This window comes from Columba livia, chromosome 2, assembly GCF_036013475.1.
Source record: "Columba livia isolate bColLiv1 breed racing homer chromosome 2, bColLiv1.pat.W.v2, whole genome shotgun sequence".
Classification (NCBI taxonomy): domain Eukaryota; kingdom Metazoa; phylum Chordata; class Aves; order Columbiformes; family Columbidae; genus Columba; species Columba livia.
The window spans coordinates 29,546,930-29,559,538 of NC_088603.1; the positions used below are offsets into that span (position 1 = coordinate 29,546,930).

The window sequence follows — 12,609 nt, forward strand, 5'->3', positions numbered from 1 at the left end:
TAATAGGAAAACAAGTAGTGGTTTTTGGAAACATTAGTTGGAGTGTATCATTAGCACATCCCCACAGGGTAGTTATTCTTGATGGCTAAATGCAAAATTGTTGAAGAACAGGCTCCTGGTCAGCAAAATTTTAAAATCGAGCACTAAGCACATATAGATATATATATATGTGTGTGTGTATACATATATATATTTATTTTTTAAATAAATTCAGCTAACCAGAAAACATAGCTAGAAGCTTTTTATTCTTCCAATTTTAATTTAATAAGTAAAAATATGTCAAAACCATGCAATTGAAAAGCTGTATGCAAAGCAGTGATAGAAGTCTCTCTGGTTTTTATTATTTTCTGTTTATTGAGGCAACTTTACCTTCAGTCTAACCCAAAATGAACTGGAAAAAATCCTGAGAAACAGGAGAGTTGCAAGAGAGCAAAACCAGAATACTGGTATGGAATGATAGCTACATCGGAACTGAAGAAATTAATCACTATTTGTGAAGATACATCAGTAATGACTCTACTGAACAACAGCACTACACTTCAAACTCTACAAATAAGTATTTGAAATGAGCTGGGGTGGTTTTACTTGAAATTAAACAGCTCTTATATGCTCTTAATTCTTCTCAGTATGATAGTCATGGACCTGGTAATTTATAACAGCTCCTTTGGATTCAGTCTGTGAGGGCAATGATAGTGCATGTCACATTCAGCAAGTTAAACAGCTAGAAACATTCAAATTTTCTCAGACACCTAAATATTAGTTTCATTTGGAATAGTCCCATTAAGCAAAAAAATAAGGCTCCCTAGCTCAGCCTCCTTAGACTCCTGTAAAAGGCATCAAGTACTTAGCTACTGTTAAAAGTACTAATAAAGCTGTTACATGATCTAAGTGCTTAAGACAAATATCTAACTGTAAAATAAAACTCTTTCTTGTAAAGTTAAACACAGGTTTTATTTCAAAAGACTTTGTGAAAAATTTTATTCTTATTAGGTACAACATGAGACTGAGACATATTTTTTTATAAAATTTAAAACCTGGTATTTTTTCTAATTGATTTGTTGTCATGAAGCCACTATCAGAAAGTAACTCTGTTGGTCATTTGATGGATGAATCTAATCAGTAAAGCATGTGAAAAAGATTTAATTGCCTGTGGTTAATGCTAGGCACTGATAACTGTAATGATACCCAACCAATCTTGAAATGCAACATTTATTTGGAATAGCTTTGTTACCTGGACAAGGGACAGTGCAGGTTTCCTCAAGTATCATCTTCTTATTGCCATCTATAACAGGCTCTATTTCTCCACAAAATTCCTCATCTACTACTTTGCCAACATCTTCAGTGGATCCATCAAAAACCACACAGGAAATGTTCCTCACCCGTGTTCCCTCTCCACATTGAGCATCCTGGGGAAGGAGGACATACATGAATGCTGGACATAAGCTCCAAAAGACTAAATCCGAGCTACATGTCACTCTCCTATTATTTTTTTGCTTAACTACATATTCATTCCAGCAGGGAGAAAAAACAAAACAAAACAAAACAAAAAACAAAACCCAAAACTTTGTTCTCTACTTCTGAAACAATCAATAAAAACAAACCCAAAACTCTCCAAAACTCTGCTGGCTGCTACTACTGTTTCTTAAAGTATAAAGCTAATTATGCCTTTAAATGGCAAACACAGCAGTATCTCATGTGGAGATTTCTTCTAGAATGCCAATCTATTTCCTCAGATATTCTTTTACAACAGAAAGATTTAAATTATTAGCAAAGGTGGTGCTCAGGTAGCGAAGTTTACATTTATACTTTGAATATCTGTAGGACATTTTTATAACTGTTGACAAATATGAACTCTAAGAATAAATCTTTAGTTTTTGTATAAGAGAGGTGGAAAAAAATTGTTTACACTGTTATGAAGCATGTGTCAGAACGTATCACAAATATGCCTAGATATGCAAGCTCTGTAATACCAAAGTGCCATATGGCTTTTACCTCTACTTTGCATGCAGACCATTGACCATATTGCCATCGATAACAAGGTTTTACTGGACAGGGTTTGAATTGCTCCATCTGAGAAGGACAAGGTCTCCCATCACCCTGAAATGGCTGATTTATGGCCCTTCTTCGGATCATTTTTCCTATTAATGAGAAACAGCAATATAACGAACAACAAAGTGGTTAGACTGATTTACTCCTCAAGATCCTTCTACTTTGGTGAAGAGCATTGTGTTTGAATAAAGTATTTTTTCCACATTTCACAAGTTGGATTGTAAAATAGGTGGTCTCTTGGCTCCTAGAAAATGTAAATCCCTAAACCAGACAAGTCAGACACTTCATATTGTATCATTTGTACTGCAAGAAGTGCAGGAGGGTGTCTGATTAGGATTTCAGATTGTTCCTGTAACAGCAAACAAAAAGTATCAATTTCGTAGTTCAGAAGCCTGGGGAAAAATATTTTTTCTGAATGTGACATATTTGTGGCACTTCACTGGTGATAGTGCCTCCTCATCCAGAGTTTGATACTAGAAAGAGACAACTCATCTATCTCTTCTTCCCTGAGTTAATACACAATCATGTGTCCCATGATTGCCTGATGCCCACAACCAGGAACAGCTTGCAATTTTCTCTCACTGTCTGTCTGGATAACGTGACATGCAGATTTTGAAGGGCATGGAGGATTCTTCACTCAGAAAATTAAAATACAACAGGCTTATCCAACATTAATCTTGTCTTCAACCATGAGTAGCTCGCTATCCAGTATCATTGAGATACAGGTTCTATTTCAAATACTTATATAAACAGAAAGGGGAAGACATTTTTATCCTTCTACAACTCTTGCTTCTTTCATCTTGCAGTGAATATTAGACCGTTTCAGAGAGGTCATGTCATATAACAAAAACAATTTTTGTGTGCTAGAAGTAATGCTATAGTGGCTGCTCTAGACTTGGCACCTCACAAGTGTTTCCACAAAAACAACACAGCTGTGGTATTTTAATCTGTATATAGATAAAGACATGAACCAAGTCTGTAAAATGTATATATTTAAGTAAAATGTATATATTTAAATTTGTTTACTAAGGCTTATAAAAAAATAAGGAATCGCACAGATTTATGTACATAGAAACCAGGGTTAGCTGGCCAAAACAATTCATCTTGAACTCCACACTTCAGTCTGAGGCATCTGGAATTGAACAACCTTATGATCATGGCACAAATCTTTTGCTGAGAGCAAGCTACACAAGCCATGATGCAATAGCAGAACTATATCAGTCTCCTAGACATCTGTGTTCACTGCCGCTAGCTAGAAGGATATTCATCAAGTGGAGCCTCATCATTCTTGGATTCACAGCTGCTCCAACTGACATGTCACAGGAGAAAAAAAAAAATATTGAAATATACTGAAGAAAAAAGCTGAAGATGAGCAATGAGCAGAATTCTTGCATACAGTATTCTTCCTAAACTTTATGGATATTTGCATGGGTACATAAGAGTGATTCAGGTTTGTGGTCACTGGGTTTATCAGGTGGTTATCAGTTATTGAAAAAAGCAATTACGTCTTACTTCCTGACTAACAGGAAAATTATACCTTCAAGAATTACATATGAGGTTGCCATCATCTGTTAAAAACACTGGAAATTTGAAAGCTGTATTACATTACTATTTATTTATTTTACTTCTACAAATAAATTTCATACTTTTAAAGCACAGGGATTTCAGATAGTGACCCACATCCACATTTTCAAAAAGCATAGCAACAATAATTCTCACTTGGAGAAATATCAGGTCAATTGTTGAGTTCTTGTATATAAACAGGAGCTTGAAAAGGAAATTCTGTCAACATATAAAAGTCTTCGATAGAGCTGTCAGTTAAATTCTTACTCTATAAGGGTTATTTTGAAGATAGAAGAGTAGATTATTTGGGGGTAGAAGGCATGCTTTGAGAGGTAATGTCAAGAACTGAAACCTTACATTATTAGATACTACAGTATCAAATTATTAACCGTAGTAATTAAAAAATCCACAGGTCTTTCTGTTCAGATCCTGAGGTCCTCAGAGCTTTCAGATGGTTTTGCCTAGTCCTTTTCCCTGTAGTATGCTCCCCAAGGAGCACAAAAAGATGAGCCCAGCAGTTGAAAGCGGTTTCCATACACTGCTAGATATTCAATATCTGTAGTGACGTATTCCAGACATGATTAGAGAATGAAGAGGCTTCTTTGACTTTCAGTAGTCTGTACACTTTAGTTGCCTGCCACAACAGTACTTTCAGGCACTTCTTCTGAGACATATTAGTACAAATACATAACAAGAGTTCCCCTTTAACTAGAATATGGCTTTGATATCCATTCACTGAGATCTGATTTAAAAACACTCAGTGTTTAGCAACACTTTGTAAAAAACAAGTTAATGTGATCACAGTGAAAGTAGCATGTCCCCCTGCCTTTATTCTGTGTTTAAAAACAAAGAGTTTTGCAGAGAGTAAATTTGTTTTAATCAGTGTGATGTTCTACAAGTTTAGTTGTTCTAAACTCACTCTTCATGAAACTTAGGAAGAAATTCTTCCCTCCTTCCCCCCACCTGCTGAAAATATTCAAATCAGTGTTCATCTTTGTCTCAATATATCGTTCACCATATCTCACTTTGTTCCCAGAGTCAGAAACTATTCTGGGCCAACTTCTCCTTATCTTCAGTGAGTACAGTCTCACTGAAGCATATTATTTCCATGAATAAGGCTGATTTAGATCCTCATAACTCTCCCTAGCTAGTTACATTTACTAGTTCTGCAAAAGGAGATATTACTAACCTGTAAGGCCACATGTTTGAGAGCACTCAGACCAAGGGGACCAGTCAGAGAGCTGACAGTTCACAGGACACTCCACCACACAGGATGTATTCATTTGCCATGTCTTCTCCAAACCAAGCTAAAAGTAAATATTCAATGGTCAGCACATAACACTCAGTCTGTGTCACTGTTGCAGGCTACGCATTTGGATACGGTGAATCTGAGACAGATGAAGTCATTATTAAATAAAAGATAAAACAATTAGAACATTTAAAAATCTCACTTCAAGGCAGTCCTAACACATATCTTGATTTACAAATACATGCTTCAATCCTATTTTCATCAATTATTTTCTAAATTAGAGTCTATAGGAGGACTTCAGCTCTACAGTATCACTCTATACAACAGGTGAAGGACAAAGTAATTATGAAGTAGCAATAAAATATTTCCAAATAGGAATATACAAATGCTGAGCTATCAACAGCTATTAACAGCTGAATTCAAGTGATGCTAGGAGCCAGGTTCAAAACTAACAAAAGGAAGAGGATGAACATGCACTGGATAGTCAATTTATGTGTCAGAAGTTGTTGTGGATCCTAAAAGTTTACAGGAGCTCCAGAGAGTCTGAATTAGTTAATGGAAGAGAAATCTTAATATTAAAACACACAGAAACCCCATTGATCAAATGCAATCAAAGAGCTGAAAACAGGTGGCAGCTGTGAGAGGAGTAGATGGATACTCATGTATGTCTGTCCTCCTTACTCTTCCTTAGGCGTCTGCTTATGTCTCTCTCATTTTTCTCCTAATGTGGTATATAAGTTTATTACATATGTTATGCTATCCAATCTACTGTATACAAAAATATTGACATGGCATTGACAATGGTTTGTTCTAAAAGAAGTAGAGCTTTTGTGTGTTTTCTGAAGACCTTTACAAAATGCAGAATCCTCTAACATCCCTAAAATAAAAGCTCCAAATGCTGGAGGAGTATGAGAGAAGGGGGACACAGAAAATAGCCAGACTCCTGTGTCTTCCCAAAAGTACATTCTGTGCTGAGCTGTTCTCTGGGCAGAAGTCAGCCTAACACTATAAAATGATAGAACCTGCACAGTGAAGGACAAGTTTTATGGCCATGCTTGGAGAAGGCACAGTGGCTACATTGTCCTTTGGTCTAATCCTGTAAACCCATTTCTATGTTCTTATAAACTCCCATGCTCCAGACTTTCCCATTCAAGGAAGAAAAGAGATATTCTCACTAACACACATGAGAATATATGATGCAGGGTGAAATACTACTGATGGCATAAATATTAGCATGACAATAATAATCCCTTCGGTCTGTAAAACATCAGAATGAGTTAAAACAATAGGTCGATTATAGTGTTTATGACATAAACTGTGAAAGAAAATCAATCCTGCCAATAAGAACCGATTTGCAGCTTCTCGGCATAAAACACTGTCTTCTTCATTGGCCCTCAACAGAACCTTAATCATCGAGGACTTTCAGAATCCCAGGAGGTTGTGATTATTATTATTTTTTTTTTTAAAGGCAAACTAGATGTTTCAAAACCTATTAATTTTAATGAATGGAAACGTTAATGACATAAAGCCAGCAGTTAAGACTTTAAAAATGAAATAAAAACAATATTTCCTACTAAATGCTAGCATAGAGCAATAATTAGGCGCAACATTAACATGTCTTCCATAAATAAGCTACTACCAGTACTGGAAATATCTCACCCTGATAGACTCACTAAGTCTTAAATCTGTATTTGCAGTACCATTTATTGAGACAAATGAGGTTTTAGACCTCTGTTCTGTTTTATACATCAAAGAACAAGTTCTTGGCTTTTCTCTGTGGCACAGTATAACCTTGATTATCCAGCTATCACACACAGGTAACACCTGAAACCTTTGGATAATCTGGAATTTGGATAATTAAGAAACCAGAGAACCTTCTTTAAAGTCTATATTTGGGTCAAATCTGAGCAAAGTCTTTAAAGCCTGCTGAATTGATTCCTGCTAATTATAGAAACATGGCTGCTCTCTTTCAAGACTGGCCTTCTCAGCTGGACTTTGGCAGCTACAGAAGGAAAAGCCCAAGAGAGATATTAAAGGTGAAGAGGAGAAAGCTGAAGCCAGATTACCCACAGTGATCTGCCATTTACATGTCTTAGATACTGAAGTGCTGTTGAAATATATTTAGGGAACAATTGGCAGGTTGCAGTTTTATATTAATTACACATTATTTCCTGCACTTTAAAGAGCATTTGTTGTGGATGAGGTGTGGTTTCTGCTTTGAGAATGACAAGTACTGGAGGAGTTACACCAAAAGCTATCACTGGGTGCCCTGTATTCCTGGTAACACACGTCAGGGGCAGGAGGCTGCCAGACCAACCTGCTCCATAAACCCTGTGATCCACAAAAAGTATCTGCATTTGCTGAAAGGAATGTTTGGCACCACAGATTAACCTCTGCTGGGGGTTAATCATGTAATCTGACAAGCAGACTATTTGCCAATAAAATAGAAAAGTTTGCCTTCTAATGCAGACAAAACTGCTGGTTTCTAGGCTTTTCTGATCTTTAAGTGAAGGTAAATGAATAAAAACAAGCCCATAAATATGAATATGACCAGGACCAGCTTGCTTTAGGTGATTTGATTTCCAAATACTGAAGGAAAAGACGAGCCAAGTTCTTGTGATGTGCTAATTTTGTAGAGTTAGAGACCAAGTAATCCAGTATTACTGTGCCCTGAGAGTCTGAAAGGAACTATGTTAACATAATGGGGCCTTGGAAATAAGCTCTAGAAATTGATTTATCCTGGCAGTAATCAGGATGACTGCCTAGCTTCTTTAGCTGATTGACTGAAACAAACACAAGATCATATGGATGCATTATTAAAGCAGAACACAGGGGCTCAAAATAAATAGTGCTTATACATGGTGATAGTCAAAAGACAGAGTGAAGAGATTTTTTAATGTATAGCTTTTATATGTTTCTTGAACCACATATTATATATAGGAACTCAGACACTGCAGTCAGATGCCTTCCTTTCTCAGGGATCAGGATAGATTTAGCTATTCTGATCGCTCTTCTTAGTGAGAATCATAATTCTGTAAATGTATCTACACATAAATTAAACAAAACTTTTGCTTTATTCATCCATCTTATGATCGTGCAGGGGGAATTCCATTAGCTATCACTACAAAATTATTTCATCTTTCTCTTACTGTCAACTTTTCTAACCACGTGCATTCTATTTTGAACTTCAATTAATCTTTCTGCACTGCCCTTATAATGCAAAAACACAGGTTAAAAACCAGACAAACAAACCCAGACCCAAGCAAACAAAAACCCCCAAACAAACAAACAAACAAGGGGAAAAAAAGAGAAAAAAAAGCAAAACCTCAAACCCAAACCAAAACACCCTGAAGGATTACCTGTGATTAGCTTAGTAAGAAGTGCATAGTATGTATTCACATTTTGGTAATTTCTTGAATACTTTCCTCTCGTGACTTGGAAGGTCACAGAGTTTGCTTTCACATCTTCAGAGTAAAGGGTCTGGTAAGCCTGGCTTTCTTGTTAATCAGGTTAACAGGTTTTACTCCTCACAGTTATTGGATCAGCCTTTGACCTTGTTGCACTGCTGCTTACACATCCATAATGCAACAAATAGTCTTAACAGTATGACTGGGGAGTGGATCAGAGCTTTCTACTGGAAGATGTACCTCTATATCGTCTAGCAAACCAAAAGGGCAAATAAGACTCTATAACAGTGGTTGCTGATAAAGCCAGGACCTCACTGCAGTGACGTCTGTTGTCCAGTCATTTACAACAAGTAGCTTTTGAAACATTTTATTGTTGGCCTAATTATTTATCTGAGTAATAAAGTTTCATTTCTTAAATGCAAGAAAGCTCCAGATGTTTTCTGCAATGAGATTTCAGTGTAAAATGTAATCATTTGCTCTAAATGTTGCTCAAAATCTTTGGTTAACAACAGGAATAATTTCTTGGCTTTATGTTAGAAGAATTATTTTTCCCCTTAATATCTAATAAAGCATATTTTCCTCCCTCGAAACATTCACGTGGATGGATATTTTCTATCGTGTATTGGTATGAATTAATCAATATTGCAGTCTCTTACAAGCCAAAAGCCAATTTTTTTTTTGCTATTAACATATTAAAACATTAACAGATTGCATTAATGCATTCCCTTATTAACTTCACAGAAACTTGCTGGTGGGAAGCCAGATCCTGAGTCTTTTCCTGAGACATAAATGATCAAATTATTAGATTTGAATATAATCAATCCCAAGAGCTATATGTGAAGGAGAAACCTGGAACAAAAGTAGGGTGCCAGCCTCAGCAGAAACCTCCTGCCTTTGCTAAGATTTTATGGATTCAAGAATCCAGGATGTCAGAGTGGGTTGGACAAGCCTATGTAGGTCAGATACACAATTACAAAAGTATTGTCCAGTGTACACGACAGGTTTCCTGATTCCCCTAGCTCCTGAAGAGACTCTTCTCTATGGGCACATCCTGAAGAGCAGCTACTAAACAGAAAGGTTCAATAGAAAAGGTGTTGGTACCAAAGCTGCTTGTGGAGCTGCCCATTGCAAGTGATTTTGTTGCTGATGTCAAGGTGGTGGTGGAATGGCAACTGAAAGAAGTTCAGTTACTTTCCATCAGAAACGCATGTAGGATTGCCCTTAATGTAACACTTTTTGGGGCCCTCACTACAAGAAAAACATTGAAGTACTGGAGCGTGTCCAAAGAAGAGCAATGAAGCTGGTGAAGGGCCTGGAGCACAAGTCTTATGAGGAGCAGCTGAGGGAACTGGGGCTGTTTAGCCTGGAGAAAAGAAGGCTGAGGGGAGACATTATTCTCTAAAACTACCTGAAAGGAGGTTGTAGCATGGAGTGCGTTGGTCTCTTTTCCCAAGCAACAAGTGATAGGACAAGAGGAAGTGGCCTCAAGTTGTGCCAGGGGAGGTTTAGATTGGATATTAGAAAAAATTTCTTCACTGAAAGGGTTGTCAAGCATTGGAACAGGCTGCCCAGGGAAGTGGTTGAGTCACCATTCCTGGAGGTGTGTAAAAGATGCATAGATGTGGTGCTTAGGATCTGATTTATTGGTAGACTGGCAGTGTTAGGTTAGTGGTTGGACTTGATGATCTTAAAAGGTCTTTTCCAACCTAAACAGTACTATGATTCTACCACACAGCATCACTTGTGTTGCATTCCCATTTTTGTTTACATTACTACCTCCATGCAATTGGAAACGTTTAGACCAACTCACAAAATGTCAGAAAACTAGTGCTGTCAAATTTGAAGTTAGTTCATACGTTTGCAAAATGGCTCTTTAAAAATTTAGGGCTTCTGTCTGCTGGTTAGTTCTCCATATATGCTCCTATTTAATATTGCATTCATGCTACATATTTTTTTAAACAGGTTTGGGTCCCTTTTGCAATGCACAGCTGTATACAAGAAGTTAGCATTCAACCTAGCTGCAGAATGGCACATGAGAAATATTTTCCAACACACTGAGTAAATGATTGATACTGGCAGCTGTCCAAGGCTCGATGCAGAAATCGTATCAAATTAGAATGATGATTAGTGTTCTGATTAAGATTTATTACCTTTATTCTACTTTATCAATTATTGTTTCTAAGCCATTTCCTTCAGGATGTAATAATTAGCATATGTTCACGGAGGCACTTAAAAGTAACCGAAGGAAATTGTATTAAAATCACCATTGATGGCACAGTTCATTTCAGGGGTACTTAACAATCCATGAATAACGTTGCAAAACATCTGGTGAAGATGGGTTACATGCCGTATAGCTCAGCTGGCTCAGTACTAATTATCACCATTAGAAGGGAGCTTACTCACAGGTACCCACTCACCTCTTCACAGTACTTCAGGTCAACTGATTTGCCATCACTGCGAACACAATCAAGCATCCGTGTTTTGATGCCATTACCACAGACAGCCTTCTCACTGAGCTGACACGTGCTCCAGTCTGGAAGTAAGGAATTAATTAGCGTAGCAGACATTTTAGATGAAACTCATAATGATCCACTCTCCCACCTAATTCTAATTCTGATGCCCTAAAATAATCCTCACAAACGACTTTTACATATGCAAGAGCTCATGAAGCCCAGCTCCTACACATTTTTGGAAACAGTGACTGTTACTGCAAGTTGTGAGTGCCATGATGCCTTCCAGAAAAGCTCATATTTGTTTTCATCTGCACTGATTCTGAGCAAAACACAAAATTATAGGAGAAATACATTTCCTGGAGTTACAGTATGCATGCTTCACTCAAGTTGCAAAGCCTCCAGTAATGTTTTATCTGGATCAAATTGCCTGTATCAGTTTTCAGTACAACCTCCATAGCTCTCCCTGGATAAGAACAAAAAGCTGAAAAACCTGTCCTGTAACATGAATGGAAGTAAGCTCAGGCTGTCACTAAAGCACAAATACCTGTCACATTGTAGTCATAGTGGTAGCAGTTTTTGTTCAAAGTGCAGACTTCTGTCTCAATGGCAGCAGGACAAGACTTTCCATCTTCTGGTTGTCTCAGGGCTTCAGCTGACCTTTCACGGACACCACTTCCATTGCATGGCTTGAAAGAGAGATTGGAAACAGCTTTGATACTTTGTCACCCTCGTACTTTTTCATGAAACATTACAACAACCTTTCAAGTAATCCCTTAAAAATTCACAAATGTAATGTAACAGGATCATGCTGTTGCATCAGAGAAATCATCTTCATGTTATTTCAAAGAGAATTTAATCCATTCTTTCACCTTGTTACTACTGTGGAATATTTACTGAGGGGTGCAATTATTGAAACTAATTATCAAAGGTGCAGGAGAATGGAACAGTGTGGAGACACTGTGGCCAGACCCTGTGTATGAGGCAGGTACAGGAACTAGATGGTTCTGTGTACATAGTTGCTGTCAGCTAAGAGATAATATTCCATTCCATCCAAAATGCTAGTTGCTGAACTAGCAGTTGTGGCAAAATCTGGCCTGTGGATGAACTTTGCTGATTATAATCTCATTATAAAACCAAAACATACATCTATCCCAAAAGCTCCCTGCCTCCACCATGCATCTATTCTCTCTTGAGCATGCTTTCTGAATTGTTTTAGGTCTATACCTTTGAAATCAAATTGAGAGAACTTTACACCAATCAATAACAAAGGTATGTATCACTAGGCTCACTCAAACTCCACCTAAATGTAGAAGATAGTATAAAATACCCTAACAACAGGGGAAAGTTAGGGAAGACACCATCACTGAGAAGTCAAGGAAACAGCATCACAGACTTCTGGGATCAGTCGACAGGCTGAACCTATCTTTCCCCCCAAAGAGACGCTTTTGAGTAAGATTTGCATCTTGATTATACCAAGTGTTTCCCCAGGAAACTTAGACTTCAAGCTTGTATTTGTAATCACATTAGTAGCACTATATAGTCATCTTAAAATACATGTACTTGGTACCAATGTTTAGCTTTGCAAGTAAGGTGCATTTTTTCAACTGAAGTGTATTTTCAGACAGTATTTTATCACCAGATATCTGAAAGAAATTGTACCTGTTGCTTTAATAAATCTCAATATCTGTGGATCTAGTAAAGAGAATCTCACATTGTATGCACTCACATTTATAGTACATATTACACTATTCTTGAATATGTGCAAGTGTGAAAATTCCATGACCACAACCCAACCCTGCACTATTGGTGAATCAATAATCATTTGAATTCAGCATAATGCCAGACCGGCTGTTGAGCATGATCAGACCTGTAGTGCTGACTTGAGATC

The 12,609-nt window shown here is 37.3% G+C and overlaps 1 protein-coding gene across 4 annotated transcripts in view; it reads right to left on the reverse strand.

Moving 5' to 3' along the window:
• THSD7A (thrombospondin type 1 domain containing 7A) overlaps positions 1-12,609 on the reverse strand; it is a 282,459-nt gene that overhangs the window by 14,597 nt on the left and 255,253 nt on the right. For all 4 annotated transcript variants that reach the window (XM_065051176.1, XM_065051177.1, XM_065051174.1 and 1 more), the window contains 5 exons: positions 11,266-11,407; positions 10,686-10,801; positions 4,802-4,919; positions 1,993-2,138; positions 1,232-1,406 (listed from right to left, as the gene is read on the reverse strand). In XM_065051176.1, the coding sequence (XP_064907248.1) occupies positions 1,232-1,406; positions 1,993-2,138; positions 4,802-4,919; positions 10,686-10,801; positions 11,266-11,407 (697 nt within the window). The remainder of the gene's footprint in view (positions 1-1,231; positions 1,407-1,992; positions 2,139-4,801; positions 4,920-10,685; positions 10,802-11,265; positions 11,408-12,609) is intronic.